Consider the following 19,338-nt stretch of genomic DNA (forward strand, 5'->3'; position numbering starts at 1 on the left):
CCTGATTTATTTTTGCTTCCTTTGATCCTTGTTGGAAAAATGAGCTAGGTTTTAAAAACTGCTTGAAAAAAAAACTGGGCTGTCGGTAGAACGTTACATCAGTAAGGAGAGTCTTATTAAAAATCAATGTAGCACAGCAGGATAAGAGGTGGTAAAATATCTTTTATATGATGGATCCCATCAAGAGGTAAATGTTCAAGTCGCCACAGGGACTGCCTATTGGAATCCTACACTTAAACCGAGATTTTAATTTGATTAATTGATGTGGTCCAAAACAGTGCATGCAGAAAGGATTATAAGATTGTCTTTTTTTAAAGCACTTTGGTTTTTTTTATCCAGACACCACGGTGAGGTATATTATTACCATGTGCTCAGATTGGGGGTTGGGGTCTGATGGTGGTGTTCTGGGGAAACAGGTTGACTTTGAACGTCTGCTTGCTTAGGGTGACACCTATAGGACAGATGTGGAAATTAGTAGAGCAACCAAACAATTGCATGGTGTGCCTCCCATTTCAAAGTCTTGTGGTGTTCAGTTTAAATTTCAGATTATTCCAAACCATCCCCTTGCCCAAAGTTTTCTGTAACTTTCTACAGTATACTTACGTGCAGCTGTTTCACTGCGTCATCAATAAAATGTCAGTGAAAATATGCGCATTTTAGCGCAAGTTGACTAATTCCGACGCAAGCAAGTTGGATACTCTGTATGGGCAGTCCCAGGTACTGTTGCAGCATTTCAGAATGAAACCCTGTAGAATCTATGTGAGATGTTTCCATTCTGGACATTGTCTAACTTGCCAATGTCTTCAGATTGCCCACTTGGAATGGAAGTGCACTGCTTAAATACATGTTTTTCTTCCTCCAGATGAAGCCAACGAAGATGTGGAAGGTCCTAATGAGTCCATCCAGGAAGCAGAAGATTCTACCAAAGACAAAGACAGTGGGGGTGAGAAGGAACCCAGCAAAGAAACAGGTAGAGCAACACAAGCTACATTTTATTCAACTTAAATGTTTCCAGGGATTGTTGAGAACCTTTAACAGAAAAGAAGTTCAAGAAGTCCAAATGATGTAAGTACACTCCGAAAAATATAGAAGTGTGACCATCTAAAAACTCATGGGACAGTCATGCAAGAATAATTTGTTGTTTATTTTGTTTCCTTTCTGTGTAGCAGCCCCTTATATTTTTTTAAAATTTTCTTTCATGGGATGTGGGCATCACTGGCAATGCCGTCATTTGTTGCCCATCGCTAATTGTTCTTCAACTGAGTGGTTTGCTTGGCCATTTCAGAGGCAGTTAATAGTCAACCCACATTGCTTTGGGTCTAGAGTTGGATGAGGATGGCATATCTCCTTCCCTAAAGGACCTTAGTGAACCAGATGTTTTTTATTTATGACTATAAACAATGGTTTCATGGTCACTATTACTGAGACTAGCTTTTAATTCCAGATTTTATTCATTGAATTTAAGTTCCACCAGCTGCCATGGTGAGATTTGAATACGTCCCCCGAGTTTTGCATGTACAAAGAACATGGCAAAGGAGATTCAAAAGAAAGCCAAGATCATAAATATACATAGGCGATGCAAAGCTATATGGATTGAACTATGTCTGTTCAAGTTTGATCTCTGGGATCCTGAAAGTAGGCAGAGGAATACGTGGGCATGGCTGAAATAATATAGGCCTGCACTTGCAAGTTTAAGGGACTTGGGTCCAATACTGTTTGCCCAATGTCTTATAGTTTGAATCATGCCATTCTTTATCCTGTGGAAGTTACCCGTTAAGCTGCTGGATGATGATGTGAAGTTTTTTTTCATAAATTTTGAGTACCAAATTCATTTTTCCCAATTAAGGGGCAATTTAGTGTGACCAATCCACCTAGCCTGCAAATTTTTGGGTTTTGGGGGTGAAACCCACGCAAACACGGGGAGAATGTGCAAACTCCACACGGACAGTGACCCAGAGCCGTGATCGAACCTGGGACCTGAGCGCCGTGAGGCAGCGGAGCTAATCCACTGCGCCACCGTGCTGCCCTGATGATGTGAAATTTTACTCTTCAAGCCATAGATAAGTTACGGTGCAGAGAGAGGCTATTCAGCCCATCATGGCTGCGCGGGCCAAAAAAAGAGAAAAAGGAAATAGCTGCTCACTGTTTAATTAATTTTTCGAATTAAGGTCAATTTAGCATGGACAATCCATCTACCCTGCACATCTTTGGATTGTGGGAGTGAGACCCACGCAGACATGGGAAGAATGTGCAAACTCCACACAGATAGTGACCCGGGGCCGGGCATCATCAGGGCAGCACGGTTGGGCAGTGGTGCTAACCACTGTGCTGCCCTTTAGCTGCTCATTTTAATCCCACTTTCCAGCACCTGGTCCGTAGCCTTGCACTTTAGATGAAAATAAGTTATCTTTTAGTTATTTGTATGATGTAGATGGAGTCGTGAACCTGTAGGTTTATCACGTGAGCCGAGATGAGTAAAAGCCCCAGACAAAGGCATACTGCAACTCCATTGTGCTGCAGGTAGGAATTGGTGTTTCTGCGCAAAATACCAGGAGCAAAAACATTGAACTGCTGAAAGAAACTCCTCCCCTTACCTTTCCCCACAAGTAAAACTGAACTGTGAGACTTAGTTAAGCTCAAAGGTTTCCAGTCCTACATGCAAACCCACGTATATTTTATAATTAATTTTATTTTGAAGGTTGGAAATAATCATCCTCAGGGACTCGGTGCTGCATCCTATCACCTGAAAGGGCGAGTGGACCACTCATAGCATAATGATGACAGATAGGCTCAGTGACATCAAAAAGTATGGAAAACAACCACATTAATTAAAGCGATCAGTTATTCATGAAACATTTAAATATTCATCACATTTGAAAAGGGTGCAGAGAAACTATTACCCTTTTTAAATGCTGTAATTGCACAGTCAATGCAATCTGTAGTGCTCTCCTCAAAAAAAATGTTTTTAGAAAGAATGGCTACAAATCGAACGAACATAATAGAAGGAGTTTGGGATTTTGTGTAAAGGCAGTTTCCATTAATATTGCCAATCAATTTAAAAATAATTCCTCTGAAATTGGTCTAAAATATTAGCCTGGTATTCTCTGTAATATGGATGCTTACTTCAGCACCATGCTTCTATTAAATTTCCACTTGTCTCTGGCCTCAATTTGCTATACGAAAAATTATTCTCTGATAACGCAATTTCCATAATAACTAGTTTTTCACACAAAATGCTCTGTGATTGCACAGTAATTCTTTTAGATGAAAATTACTTTATCAGACCATAAAAATGAATAAAACCTTATTAAAACGATGCATTACTTTAATGAAATGATTTATGAAGTTTTGTGGGCATTTAAAGATTAGTAAGAATTATAAAGCTAAACAACACCAACCCGGAGATGATCTTTTCACCTACATGTTATTCTCTATAAAATGAGCCACAAAAGGGTTACACTTTGGCTTTTCATTCAACTCAATTTACTCCGAATAATCTTCTGACAAAACATTTGTGCATATTGTTCAAGATGGTGCATATTTACATTTTTTTTGACCCTTTGAGTGCTGAAATTACTCACATTTCACATGGTTTATATATCCCTTTTCATGAATAGTGCTGCATATCTGCAATTCTGTGAGGTAATATTTACAGTCGCTTTTCAATGTGCGGCTACTTAATACACCACAATCATTAATATAGTCATTTTGTCTTGGACTTTGTCATTGACCATTCATATAAAGTCACCAATATGTAATGACCTTACAATTTAAGGGGGTGAGAGAAAGAGTTTACTGTGCGTGTAAATGTATTTATGCATGCAGGTATATGATCCCACAGCACATGCAATAATGGCTGAGTTGGACCGCCTTTCATGGCTGTAATAAAACAAAGCTTCCAATGGCAATATGAACTTAGATCTGAGGTTTTATTACAGCCTTTAATTCACCACCTTATTTTATTTTTCCACTAATTAGTGTACATATAAACTTAGGAGTGGATACAGTGCCCTGAAGTCCGCCAAGATTGTTTTGTCCACAAGCATCCACCATAATAGTGTTTCAAAGTTGTTAGTGCACCTGAGAGAATGAAGAGTGCTTATCACCAGTATCAATACCATTTCTTCTATCTCAGTGGCAAACGTCCAGGCTGTTGTAGATTCATACCTTGCTGTCGATGGTCACTTCTAATACACTTGCCTGTCTTAAGAGCCAAAACTCCTGTAGGATTAGGATGGAGCCAGATTTTCATCATTGAATTTTGGAATTTCACAAAAGGCAAAATTTACAATGAAATGGAAGTGCCTTAAAAGTGGTTCCCTCTATGCTAGACTAAGGCTTTACTTCCTTCAAAAGGAAGCAGTTGAGGAAACCCAGGTTCCAAAAGCCCATCAGCTATTTGGAGACAAAAGCAAAATAGGTGGAATGGAACCAGAACGGTCCAGGTTTCATTTCATACATACTTGAGGGTCATTGCGATGTGTTCCACAGCTCCACATCAATGATTGAAGATTTGCTCGCCTATTGAGATCGGGCCAATTGTACTAGTATTTAAAGCACTAAAATCCAATACCACTTGCATGTGTATTGTATAAAACAATATCAGCCCTGAAAAAACTGAACTTCTGCAGCAAGTCAAACGGATGTCTTGCTTTGTAGCTTCGTATGAATACAAAACCTAAAACCGGGTTGAAACTTGACATTGAACATGGGTTTACGGCTTGAATTCTCTATCACGCGTCATTGGCCTAAAAGCACAGAACAGTTCATCTTTAGCAGTGCTACTACATTTGGAGTCACTGCGCTGACTTGAGGATGTTTGACAAAGTCTACTTGGACTTCAGCAAGGCTTTTGACAAGATCCCGCATGGGAGACTGATAGCGAAGCTAAGAGCCCATGGGATCCAAGGAAATTTGGCAAATTGGATCCAAAATTGGCTGTGGCAGGAAGCAGAGGGTGATGGTCACCGAGAAGTGTTTTTCTGACTGGAAGCCTGGGTCTAGTGGGGTCCCACAGGGATCAGTGTTGGGGCCTTTGTTGTTTGTGGTTTATATAAATTATTTAGATATGACTAGGAGGGTTGATCAGTAAGTCTGCGGATGATATTAAAATTGGTGGGGTGGTAAATAGGGAGGAGAATATAGGCAGGCTGATCAGTGGCAAACGGGATTCAATCCGTATAAGAGTGAGGTGATGCACTTGGGCAGGACAAACAAGGAAAAGGAAATCATGATGAAGCAGCAAGGATCAGAAGGACCTTGTATACCACTCCTTTAAGGTAGCAGCGTAGGTAGATACAGTGGTTAAGAAGGCATATGGTATACTTGCCTTCATTAGCCGAGGCATGGAATTTAAGAGCAGGGAGGTTATGCTGAAACTGCATAAAATGTTGGTTAGGCCACAGCACGAGTATTGTGCGCATTTCTGGAATCCATATTACCTGAGGGATATGACAGCACTGGAAAGGGTGCAGAGGAGATTTACCAGGATGATGCTTGGGCTGGAGAGTGTTAGTTATGAAGAGAGATTGGATAGACTTGGATTGTTTTCCTTGGAACAGGGAGATGAGGGGGGGACATGATTGAGATGTATAAAATTATGAGGGGCATAGATAGAGTAGATAGAAAGAAATGTTTCCTTTGGTGGAGGGGTCAATGACCAGGGGCCATAGATTTAAGGGAAGGGGCAGGAGGATTAAAGGGGATGTGAGGAAGAACTTTTTTACCCAGAGGGTGGAGGGAGTTTGGTATTCACTGCCTGAAAGGGTGGTGGAGGCAGAGGCCATTGTAACATTTAAGAAGTATTTAGATGTGCACTTGCAATCCCAGGGCATACAACGCTATGGGCCAAGTTCTGGAAAATGAGATTATAATGGATAGGTGATTGTTTTTGACTGGCACAGACATGACAGGCCGAAGGCCCTTTTCTGTGCTGTATGATTCTATTACTCTATGACATGAGGACAGTTTTTTTTTCTCTGAAGCAACTGGTAAATTTGAATTATATTTTAGTTTTTCTTTTGCATTCCAACTAGCTGGGTGACTCAATAATTAACAAGTGCTTATGTATTTTTCAAGGCTGAGGTAGCTCATGGATTTAACATTTAATCTTTGCTGTAGAAGTTTCTATTACCAAACATGGAAGCAGTCTATTTCTTAAAATTAATTTAAGGAATAATAATTGTATATAAAATACATGAGAATTTGTTGAGGCAAGAACCAAAATATTCCCAGTTGCTGGAGAATCGGCGACCCGCCGCCGGTCTCGATTTCGGCATCAAACTGGATTCTCCGCCCCGGCGCCGGCCGCAATTACGGCGTCGGGGTGCAGAGAATCCATCCGAGTATCTTTCCTGACCAGTAGAACCTTGCTCATCGATAATTGCAACTTATAGATTCCTTGCAAAGATTAACCTGGTGAGTTCAGGATACTCGGTTGGCATATGAGAGACAAAATGGAGAAGCAGCAACCAGCAACACTGTCACACCTCTTTGAAAGCAGGTTGCTTTTACTCCCTCTCACCTGGTGAATAAGAATGCTGAAGGAGCAAAATTACAAAGAGGCTCTATACCAAAGCATAATAAAAATAAACTGCTATCATTATGGTTGGCATTGGTAGGAGAGCAAAGATGTGCCGGTTAGGTAAAATGGACATGCTGAATTGACCCTTGGTGTCCAAAGGTTATGAGGGGTTACGGGGATAGGACTGGGGATTGGGCCTAGGTAGGGTGCTCTCTCGGAGTGTCGGTACAGACTCGATGGGCCAAATGGCCTCCTTCTGCACTGTAGGGATTCTATGATTCTATGAAAGCAGTAGCAGTTTAATGGAAGGCTGTAAAAATAAGTGAATGAAATGAAAAATGAAGGATCATACTAACAATAAACAAGTAGGAAGTAACATTGTCAAATCAATTAATTGTCTGGATGATAAGATGGTTTCTTAGAATAAACTGATTCTGAAAGTGTCTAATCATTGTAATGCCCTATCCTACTCCGCACGTTCCTGTACTAAAAATAAAATATTTAAGAAACTATGGCCTAAAGGTTGAAGTTGCTCACCTAACGTTGTGCGATTAGTGAAATGAACCGTTTCTGATTTGAGTTAGAGAGAGAGGAAGGGAGCAATAGCTATTAAAGATGGTATTAATGGACTGCAAGCAAAGAAAAGTTGTCATGGAAGTGTGTTTATGGTGTATAGTGCTGGCAGGCATGATTTCAATAGGCTTTGACATGTTTAACATAAATGTATACAGCAGGGCTCCTGCATTCATGAATAATTCCTTCAGGCCCCATGCCTCCCTAATTACTGAAATTGAAAAAATAGGTCATGCGCATCTTTACTTGAACAGCAGTATTTTCTCCTCCTCTTGAGTGCTGGATGCGCGGAATACATCTGTGATACAATGAGCTGGCTGGACAAGCAGCTCAAAGGGCAAGGAGAATGTAAAGGTGGACAATAAGGTGTTGACAAAAAAGTTCACTTTAATCTCGCCAGAGTTTTAACCAAATCATTTTATTTAAATCACCTGAGGAAGGAAGGAGTAAAGGATCTTCTACTCAGTCAGGAAGCTTGGAAAGAAACCATTAGTCTAATACCTTATACAAACATCTTGAGAATATTTGTACTTATTTTGATTCTTTGTGTGAGACATTCAGGTGTATGATGTATCTATTTGTGGACACTCAAAGAACTGACTTTCAAAATGGAATTGATATTGCATTATATATTTAAATAATGATAATAAAATAGAATTTGAATGAGACACCTCCTTTACTCTGGCTTTAACTGGATTTTAACTTAAACTCTCCAATCATCATATCTATACAATATCAATAATTTATTTTCAAAGGACCTGGAGCCCTTTGTCGTCAGCAATGGTGGCACTAAGAATATACAAGCCAGACCAAGGTCTTACTTGCCAACAGCAATAATTAAATCCATGTCAGTATCCTGGCAAATATGTTTCCAACATAGAAGTCCACTGTAGTGAGGAACACAAATCAGAGCAGCTAACCTTGTCAATTACATTGTAGTGTTTCTAAACTCCCATTCCCTCCTCCTTTCCCTCTCCCCCTCTGCGTTATGAATTAGGCGGATAGAATTACCAAGGCTGTGAATATCTCCAAAGGTGCCATGAGCCGTCGTCAATTGTGCCCCTTAGTCAACCAGCCAGGAGGCATTGCATGTGCAGTAAATGAAGGGACTAACCACATGCTCTTTTCACCAGTCACTTTTTCACTTCTGCTCCGTGACGACATGGTTAGGTCCGGCAACCGTCCCCAGGGTGAAGCCTTTAGTGCAAACACCAGCTGAGACTGGAATCTGAAATTGGGTCCCTTTGTCAAAAAATCGTGATCCCCTTGTGTTGTAGCATTCGAGTCTCCAACCCATTTCTTGAAAACATCCCCGCTGTCATCTTTCAAAATAAATATAAATTGACAAGTTAGTGGGTAAGGCTGAGGCATATGCAAGAAGATACAATGTAGGTATGATTTTTGAATCTTATTCATTGGTGCCTGTTTGATGACCTACCTAGACTGCAAAATCAGAACTAATGAGTATTAAAGCTGTCTAATATACCATAGCCTTCACATTCAATTAAGTCACTCAAAGGTAGTTTTTCCACAGAGCGATAAATAAAGAGAGAATTCGATTGCTGCAGCAAAAATTAACCTAATTGATGAAACCTAAAATCTTATGAGAAGCTGAGCATCATAAAGGAAAATGTCATCAGGGTTAGATTGTTTACGTTTTTAGCATCAGTGCTATGCACCACTGAAAGATCTGCTGTCTTTGTAAGTGATGTAGAATGCCTGGAGCATTGTAGGGTGGAATAATGAGCTGCAATATTTCCATTCTGGATAAATAATAAACTTTAGACACTTCAAACAATTTAATCGAAGAATGCATTCTATCTTAACAACAGTGTATCCAGCTGACTTTTTTTCCCTGAAACACTAGCCTTTTACAGTTCTATGTGGTCCCAGCTCTCTTTTCGACAGGATTGGTCATGCCTCAGCCAGAAACTTAATCAAAGCAAGCCCTTACTAATCAGACATTGGCCATATATGGCATTCTGAATCAGTTCTGATAGCAATAATTCTCATTTTTGTGTTTCATAGTATGTAGTCTTACAACTTGACTGATGAGGATTCAACTTTTGTCCAGAAAGAAATTCATTTATTTCAGTTGCAACCCAAATACCAGTAGTTCAATAGGTAGCAAAATGAAATTCAGTCTTCACATTATTATATAACATAATTCTTAATGTAATTTAAATTTTAAAAAATCTTTGCACGGATCAGATCAGCCAAAATGCTTATGCTGGATTAGTGCAGTAGAGAATGGGAGTGTGATTCAGCGGACCGAAAACCTGTCACCAAACTGCTTCCAGGTGCGACTGGTGGGTGATTCTCGGCGGCTGCAGTGCCGAGAATCACCCCGCTATTCAACGGCACTTTGCTATTTTTGTCACCTCCAGAGTCTCTCCCCACCAAGGCTGCGCTTGGGGATCACCAGCAGGAACGGCTGCTCACAGATCAGGGCACCATTTTTATGGGCAGCCCTGATCTCTCTCTCTCTCTCTCTCTCTCTCTCCCTCTCCCCCCACCCCCCAACCAACCCCCTTTCAGCCGCTGCAGCTTTCTGAATACCTCTTCCCCTCACCCCCCCAACCTTCCCGAGGTCCCTGGGAACACCCTTCGATTGGCCAGGGCACTCTCGGGCCCGATCCCTGGCAGTGCCAACCTGGCACTCTGACACTGCCAGCCTGGCATCCTGACAATGCCATTGGGGTATCTACCATCTGACCTGGCAGGACTCCTACCTAGACTCTTCCTACCTGTCTAATTACGGGACAAACTTGAGCACAACTGGTGTGAGCATGCACAGCCTGCCAGTCATGCCTGAGCTGAGAACCTGAATGTTCTTTGCAGAGAGAACCCAGGAGCTTGCCATTGTGGAGCAGGACTGCACCTGTGCAGAGGGCGAGATGGGAGCACCAGACAAAAGTGAGAACCCTCAACACATGCAGCCACGGTGCAAGTCTCACAGGAGTTAATGTTCTCCCACCAGTCTTCCTGTGATTCACTAATACCATCTCACTTTGCTTGCAGGTCTATTAGTCGACCAGCTCTAAGCAGCTCTGAGGGAGACATCTTGGAGACAAGCATCAAGGAGACGTCACAGCTGTCACCCACACCCTCCACCAGCACAGATACTCACACCTCGGTGTGATTAACTAGCAGGCAGGCTTCTGAGACACTCATTGGTGCTAAAGATCCATGACAGGCGGAGGAAATAACATCCCAGGGATCTGGCACGCAGAATGATACTGGAGCCCCGGACTCTGCTGTGCCCCTGGTTAATGACTTGTTCCTAGGCCCGATCGTCCCAGAGCAGCTGGAGCTGCAAAGGCAGAGTCGCAAGCGTCAGGAAGGTATGGCAGCATCCCACCTCGGACTGCAAGGCCAATTGGAGGAATCCCATCACATTCTGTCTGAGGAGATGGTGCCATCACTCCGCTCAAGAAGGCCAACACTGCGAGGGTGGTGCCTGCAGAGGAGACCTTAGCACAGGAGGTGCACTCCATGGCAGGGGATGTCCACTCCATGATTAAGCTTATGAGCTCCATGGCTGAGGGCATGAGCTCCATGGCGCAGGTCTTCTACAGTATAGTGCAGGCACTAGTTGTAATCCACGAGTACCTGCTCCAGAAGACAAGTGGGGCCTTTGGATCTCATAGGAACTAGGAGCATGAGTAGGCCATCTGGCCCTTCGAGCCTGCTCCGCCATCCAATGAGATCATGGCTGATCTTTTGTGGACTCAGCTCCACTTTCCCGCCTGAACACCATAACCCTTTATTCCTTTATTCTTCAAAAAACTATCTCTCTTTATCTTGAAAACATTTAATGAAGGAGCCTCAACTGCTTCACTGGGCAGGGAATTCCATAGATTCACAACCCTTTGGGTGAAGAAGTTCCTCCTAATCTCAGTCCTCAATCTACTTCCCCTTATTTTGAGGATATGCCCCCTAGTTCTGCTTTCACCCGCCAGTGGAAACAACCTCCCCGCATCTATCCTGTCTATTCCCTTCATAATTTTATATGTTTCTATAAGATCCCCCCTCATCGTTCTCAATTCCAACGAGTACAGTCCCAGTCTACTCAACCTCTCCTCGTAACCCAACCCCCTCAACTCTGGGATTAACCTAGTGAATCACCTCCGCACACCCTCCAGCGCCAGTACGTCTTTTCCCAGGGGGGCCCCAGATACTCGAAGGGAATAGGATCAGCAGGAGCACAGCCTGGGGCCTGGAGACCATTTGACATCCCCACTCCCTGTGAGTGACATACCTCCAGACCTGCACACCAAGGAGAGCAGCATTGCAACACCTGTGCTGCCTGAAAGCTGGACCCTCAGTACCAGGCCCTCTCAGGAGACACCCGCCAAGGTAATCTCAGGCATCAGGGAATGGGAATCAGCAGGCCGCCTCAATCTCAGCTGTGGATCCCAGGGATATGCCTAGATGTAGCGGGAGGGTGAGCAAGAGTAAGAAACGATAGGCACCTAGTGGGCACGGGTGAACCTGGGCACTAGCAGGGATAGGTTGCCATTATAATGATGCACTTGTATTAAAAATCACTTTGTTCACCCATACACATCGTCCATTATGTCATGTTATGGTGCCATGTGCGCAAACCCCTGAGCAAACTTGGTGCTTCATCGCTGTGCAGTGTGAGAATGGCAACGCTATGTCTCTCCAGCCTCCAACACTGGTGACGCAGTAAAGCCACGCTGATGCAGGCTGAGATGTGTCTTTCAACCTCTCTGGGCCCCAACGTTCAGTGGGAGGTCACATCAGCTCACTGTCAAGCAGGAGTCAGACATTTCACAGAGGGTAAGAGGAACATCGCTCTTCACCGCAAGTCATCATTATTCTCCTGCAGAGTCCAGCCAATCGCTTTAGTGCCTTGTCCATGAATGTAGCAGCCACCACAATGACTTCCCACAGGCTCCATAGTAGTGAGAGGATGTTGGGCCCCAGGGTGGGTGAGCTCTTCACCCCTAGTCCTGGTCATCACCAAACCAAGTGGCTATGAGGGCAGCCCTAGCTCTGCCCCATGCAGGCCCTGGCCATCGCCCAAGGTCCTTCCTCCACCTCCTCCATGGGTTTCCCGTCGCTGCCCTCCTCAATATCCTCATCCGAGGAAATGTGGTGCTCCTCCATCTCCTGGTCCAGCTGATCGCCCACTGCAGTGCCAGGTTGTGCAGAGCATAGCAGGCCACTATGTTGCGGGACATCCTTTGACGGCTGTGTTGGAGGGCTCCCCCATCCAGAGATGTGGAGATTACTTGGATTGGCCATGCTAAATTGCCCTTCAGTGTCCAAAGATATGTAGGTTAGATGGGGTTACGGGGATGGGTTGGGGAGTGGGCTGAGATAGGGGGCTCTTTCAGAGGGTCGGTGCAGACTCGGTGGGCCAAATAGCCTCCTTCTGCACTGTAGGAATTCTATGGTCAAACGACCAGAACCACATGTTGGGCAGTCAAAATGCCTGCAGGACCAGCGCATGCATTGCTGCATGAGCCTCGTTGTAGCAGGTTTCAGCAGGCGTTTGTGGCTCGCTAATAAGATGCTAATCTTTTTTTTAATTTGGAGTACCCAATTATTTTTTTTCCAATTATGGGGCAATTTAGCGTGGCCAATCCACCTAACCGGCACATTTTTGGGTTGCGGGGGGTGAACACACACAGACATGAGGAGAATGTGCAAACTCCACACGGACAGTGACCCAGGGCCGAGATTCGAACCCGGGTCCTCAGCGCCACATTCCAAGTGCTAACCACTGCGTCCCATGCCGTCCCAGATGCTAATGTTTTTAAATGAGGTCCCCGACATTCCGTGACAGAATTCTCATTATGCAACCGGTGAAGGGCCTGGAAAATGGGAAAATGTAATCTCACCGGCAAGAATTGCATTTCCGATTCTCGTCGTAATTTGCACCTGTGTCGCCGTTCTCACTGACGGTTAACACGGGCTGAAAATCACCCCCGAAGAGTGAAACTGACAGTGAAATTTGCCCATATTTTTTCAAACTCTGACTGAAACCCCGCACAGTCGAGTTTTTAATCCAGTTTTTGAACCTCTCTGAAAAAGAAGTTCGGGGGGCATGGTTTATGCTGTCACTGTGGTGAGGCAGGGTCTACTAGAACCAACAGGGCTGACAGCACAGATATCGGAAGGGCCCCCCACAGAAAGAAACCCCCCCCCCCCCCCCCGCAATTTCTGCTCCCCACATAAGCATTGGAGGCTCCACTTCGCCTCACCACAAGCATTGCATTGGGGCTCTCACCCTGCCTCCCGCCACTCTCCCATGATCATCAGTATCACCCCCTCCCCTGCCATATGCATGGACCCAGAGAATTGCCGGGTCTGTGGTCGCACACGTGCACTGCGGCGGACGGGCCGTGCTACATGGCAGAGGCTGCTCGCGGATCCGGCCCGCGAGATAGTTCCCCCCCCCCTTCGGCCGGCTCGCGCCCCCCAGACCACCCCCACCCCCCCACAGTGCCCCCAGCCCCTATTAATGTCACCCCCTGCCCACGGATCGGTCCTCCCCCAACTGTGGCGGCATTGGACTGAGTCCACAGCCGCCACGCCGAGTTCCCGACGGGTCAGACCACACGTGTCCCACACCGTCGGGAACTTGGCTGGTCGGGGGGGGGGGGCGGGCCTCGGGCAACGTCCTGAGGCCGACGATATGTGGCGCGGCAGACTCTTAGAGTACGCTGCTTTGGAAGGGGCGGAGCATCGCAAAAGCGGCACCGCCTCGGATTTGGTTGGGAACTCGCATTCTCTGGACGGTCGCCGACCACGATTTCGGTGTTGGCGACCGGAGAATCCAGCCCCATGTCCGTGAAACATGGTTGGGTCTATGGTGCTGTCAGCCAGGGTTCAGGCAGCAAAGCAGAGAAGCCTTAATAGGCAGAAAAGAGATGTATGTAAATAACACCGACAAATTATTTACCAAAATTAGATTCTGTAATGGTAGCAACCATTCATGATGCATGGGCAGGGGCAGGATAGGCAGCATGATACTGAAATTGTTCATTCTGTAAAAATACTCGTTCTGAATATATCTTCAACACTGTTGTCAGAAGTTCCCCTTAACTCAATGTGTTGCAAGTTAAGTCTCTGCTAAACCAAGGTGCAGGAACTAATGTTGTGCTGTGCTTCAGTTTCATCTTAGTTGCATTTATTTAGATCTTACAGGAGATGGGTTTTTTCCATTTCAAAGTGTACTTAAAACCGTGCATCTATTTTTACTCTTGCATTAAACTTAAAAGGACTGTGTAAAACACTCCAAAATGCAACAGTTTTCATACTCCGTCTCACTAAAAAAACTCTTAACCCTTTCGGTGATCCATTTGCTTCTGACACAATTCCCTCTTGTAACATCAAGCAATAATATTTTAATCAATATCTGAACATGATTTCCATTCTTGTGTGCTTGTTATTTTCTCCCTTTTCCATTAATTACTTGCTATTTCTCTCACTTCAAACCAAAATACATTTGAATCCCATTCTTATTCTGATACTGGGGAGATAGGGCAGCACGGTAGCATGGTGGTTAGCACAATTGCTTCACAGCTCCAAGGTCCCAGGTTCGATTCCCGGCTTGGGTCACTGTCTGTGCGGAGTCTGCACATTCTCCCCGTGTGTGCGTGGGTTTCCTCCGGGTGCTCCGGTTTCCTCCCACAGTCCAAAGATGTGCAGGGTAGGTGGATTGGCCATGATAAATTGACCTTAGTGTCCAAAATTGCCCTTAGCCCTTAGTGTTGGGTGGGGTTACTGGGTTGTGGGGATACGGTGGAGGTGTTGACCTTGGGTAGGGTGCTCTTTCCAGCAGCCGGTGCAGAAACGATGGGCTGAATGGCCTCCTTCTGCAATGTAAATTCTATGATAGGGCATAGTTATAGGGTGTGTTTTAATGGCGCCCGAATTTGTGACGAGACAAGGCCATTGAATCTCGCGAGAGACCTCGAAACGCCTCTCGAGATTTAACAGAACCATATGAGACGTTGCAATTATATATTTGTATATATATTTAAATTTGTCCACGCCATATTTCCCGGCACCCAAGAACTAACGGCCTCTCCTGAGAGAACTTGCCATTTAACACTGGTCCACACAAATGTGGATCAGGCATAATGGCACCTGGGAGGGGTCTCCTAAGCATTGGAGACCCACAGAGATCGGGCTCTGACCCCCCGGTGATCGGGCTCTGGGCAGGGCAGTACCCTCAACCTCCTGCTGGCACCTGGGCACTGCCAGCCTAGCACCTTGGTATTGCCACCAGGGCACCCCAGCAGTGCCACCCTGACAGTTCCTGGGTGGCACTGCCAGGCTTGCAGGGGCATGCTTCAAGAGCTGGACCGGCAGTGCCGGGTGCCAGGTTGCCCATGCCAGGGATCAGGCCCGGGGGTGCCTTGACCTTAAGAGGTGTAATGTCACTGGAGGAGTAATCCAGAGGCCCAGGAAAATGCCCTAGAAACATAGGTTCAAATCCCACCACAGCAGCTGGTGGCATCTAAATTCAATTCCCTCTTGATAGTTCCCTCACCAACTGCTGTACTCCCAATCTGGCAGCTATGTTCTTCAAGACTCAGCCAACTTGGTCAGGAGTGATTCTATTGAGCCACTCTTAGTGATGGACCTTGATGGTTCCCCACCCAGAGTACATTCTGTTCACTTGCTTCTCTCAGTGCTTCCTCTCAGTGGCGTTCAATATGGAGCAGTACTAATTAATAGGCTGAGGGAGCGCAGTAGCTGGTAATAAGTAGATTATCTTGCCCATAAATTTGACCAACTGCCATGAGGCTTCAGAGGGTCTCGAGTCAATGTTGAGGACTCCCAGGGCAAATACATCCCAACTGTATACCACTGTTCCATCGCCATTGCTGGGCTGTGCTGGTGGTCCATGACTGTAGGAGTGACCACTGCACTGTCCTTGTGAAGACAAAGTTGCATCTTCACTTTGAGCATACTCTCTATCGTGCTGTGTGGCACCATCACCATGCTGAATGGGATAAATGGGATAAACAATTGAAAACATAGTATCCATGAGGCACTGTGGGCTTCAGCAGCAGTAAAATTATATTCAGCAACATTCTATGATCTCATGGCCTATCGTACCACCCATTCCACCACTGCCATCAAGTCAATGGATCAACCCTGGCTTAATGAAAGTGTAGGAGGGCATGCCAGGAACAGCAGCAGGCATACCTAAAAATGAGTTGTCAACCAGGTGAAGCTACAACAACACCTGCTACTTGCATGCCATATAGTTGAAACAGCGTGGGATAGACAACTAAGCGATCCTACAACCAGCGGATCAGATCAACGCTCTGCAGTCCTGCCACATTCAGCTGTGAATGATGGTGGACAATTAAACAACTAACAGCAGGAGGAGGCTCCAGAAATATCTCCAACCTGGGGGAGGGAGCCCAGCGCAGAAGTGTGAAAGTTAAGGCTAAAGGATGTGCAACCACTTTCAGCTAGAAGTGCTGACTGGATGATCCAACTCGGCCTCCTCTGGAGGTCCCCAGTATGTCAGTCTTCAGCTAATTCGATCCACTCCACATGATATTAAGAAACAACTGAAGGAGTTGGATACTCCAAAGACTATGGGCCTTGACAACACACCGACAATAGGGCTGAAGACTTGTGCAGCAGAATTAGAAGCACCTCTAGCCAAGCTGTTCCGGTTCAGCTAAAACATGAACATTTATCCAATAATCCCAGATATATCCTGTCCACAAAAAGCAAGACAAATCCCCATCAGCCTTCTCTCGATCATCAGCAAAATGATGGTAGGTGTTGTCAACAGTGCTATCAAGCAGCACTTATATCTGCTCACTGATGCTCAGCTTGTGTTCTGCCAGGGCCACTCAGCTCCTGACTTCATTACAGCCTTGGTCCAAACAAGGAAAGAAACAACTGAACTCAAGAGGGGAGGTGAGAGTGACTGCTCTTGACATCTGTAGCGCACATACCACCACAACATCAAGGTAGCTTTTGACCGAGTGTGGCATTAAGGAACCCTGGCAAAATTGAAGTCAATGGCAATCAGGAGAAAACTTTCCGCTGGTTGGAGTTATACTAAGTACAATGAAGATAGTAATGGTTGTTGGAGGCCAATTATCTCAGTCACAGGAAATTGCTGCAGGAGTCCCTCAGAGTAGAGTCCCAGAACCAACCATTGTCTGCTGCTTCATCAATGATCTTCCCTCAATCATAAGGTCCGAAGTGAGGATGTTCGCTGATGATTGTTCAATGTTCAGTACCAATCAAAACTCCGCAGATACTGAAGTTCCTCTCCAAGTCACACACTATCCTGACTTGGAAATATATCACCGCCCCTTCACTGTCGCTAGGTTAAAATCCTGTAACTCCCTTCCCAACAACCCAGTGGATGTATCTACGCCACATGAACTGCAGTGGCTCAAGAAGGCAGCTCACCACCACCTTCTCGAGGGCAGTTAGGAATGGGGAACAAATACTGGCCTAGCCAGCGAAGCCCACATTCCACGACAGAATTTCAAAAATTACCAAGATCTTAAGTAATAGGCCGGGTTATCCTTTGGTTTATTTTATTTCACCCCAGACCATCATGATAGCTACATTGTAACGTTCACTTTTTTTTAAAAAAGTGTTTGGTCATAAATCTTTTAGCTTTCAATTTTCCCATATCCTGAACTAAAATGTTGGAACAGTTTTATCTGCATAACAGCAGTCACCCAAGCAACTGCATTAAATAACATCTGATAACATTAGCCAGCTTCATTTATAATACTCTCTACATAAGCACTTAATCCACAAGAGTAACCAATTAAATGGTAGGACATTTAAGTGGTACAGGCAGGTACACTGTAATAATGAAACAGGTTTTATGCAGGTAACCTGACAGAGCTCTCTGCAGAATTTATTTGAATAAGGATACCCGTGGTCTTTTTCTTCTCCCTGTTCCCCAAACGTGGATGCCATCTAGCATGGAGCACGCAAATATCATGTCCTATAGTAAGTCACTATCCATTGCTCGGCATTTAACTGCTGCTGTAGAGGTATGAGGGAAACCAATACAAGCCAGACCCACCCAATTTTAGTTTTGTGGTAATCTTTCTTTGTCATCACCCAAGCTGTGTTCCTTGGGCAACTGAGTGCATCATTTCTTTTTGCCATTACTGAAAATAACTTGAGCTATTATTAGATAAAAAAATGTTTAGAGCCAAATATCAAATGGATTAAATCTGGCATCTCCACACTGATAACAGCAGCCAGTGATTAAAAGGTTAAAGTGTTGCACGGCTGTGAATTTTTATTATTAATAAGTGGGGGGAAAGACAGGCAAATTTATAGCCACAAAAGTTTATTAGTTTACGGTATTGTATTCTAGACACACAATGCTGAAAACATGGGACTTACGGAAAATGGCATGAATTAATAATTACCTAATTGGCTCTTAGATTTTTTTTTCACTAGGAGATGGAAGTTTATGTGATGTGCCTGTCAAAAGTACTTTAGCTGACTGATGTAGATACCAAAGAGAGACAAATGCCCACCTCCCCCATCATACGCACAACCACACACACATACGTACATGCGCACACTCCTGTGGCATAGTGTTCTGGGGAAGGTTTCCTCTGTGGCTTTTGGTACAGAGTATGGTGCACAGCAGATTGTTGTATGTGTGGGTAATGTCGGGCCTGCAATGTAATCATTTTTGACGCCTGATGTTTGATTGAGACTGACACTTTAATGTCTGGAGCTGTGCAAAGGGTCAGATGTGGTTAACCTGGCTTTCTAACCTCCCTCTCTGAGCAACAGCAATGTCATTTAATCAACCTAAATTTAACTCTTTGTGATCTAGGCACTGGCGACATAATGACTTTCTGAAGTGTCAGCTTCAATCCTTGCTGCCCAAGCAATAAAATAGATGAATGAGATCTATTTCAGGCTCAATGTGAAGGGTGCGATAGCCAATCCACTGACCCATGGAGTACTTAAGTAGAGGAACTTGATTTGGTGTGATTGTTGGGAGATGCAGGAATAATATACATCCCTCACCTCCACAAGTCTGAAAGCTTTAGCCAAAGACTTAATACAAAGCAACTGATAGTCATTTTGGGGGTTAATTACAAAGTAGGCAAACTAAGTAGAGATGTCTTAGGAATGTACCCTTCCTAATGCTACTTGTAGGAGTTAAATTATCTGTCCAGAGGTATATGTATGTACATGTGTAAAAAAAAATTTATTTACCACCACAACTCATT

General features: G+C 44.6%; 1 protein-coding gene across 5 annotated transcripts in view; it reads left to right on the plus strand.

Moving 5' to 3' along the window:
- Window positions 1-19,338, plus strand: part of zfhx3b (zinc finger homeobox 3b) — a 594,034-nt gene that overhangs the window by 517,395 nt on the left and 57,301 nt on the right. For all 5 annotated transcript variants that reach the window (XM_072517941.1, XM_072517942.1, XM_072517940.1 and 2 more), the window contains one exon: window positions 863-970. In XM_072517941.1, the coding sequence (XP_072374042.1) occupies window positions 863-970 (108 nt within the window). The remainder of the gene's footprint in view (window positions 1-862; window positions 971-19,338) is intronic.

Source organism: Scyliorhinus torazame, chromosome 10 (genome assembly GCF_047496885.1).
Source record: "Scyliorhinus torazame isolate Kashiwa2021f chromosome 10, sScyTor2.1, whole genome shotgun sequence".
In the NCBI taxonomy this organism is placed as follows: domain Eukaryota; kingdom Metazoa; phylum Chordata; class Chondrichthyes; order Carcharhiniformes; family Scyliorhinidae; genus Scyliorhinus; species Scyliorhinus torazame.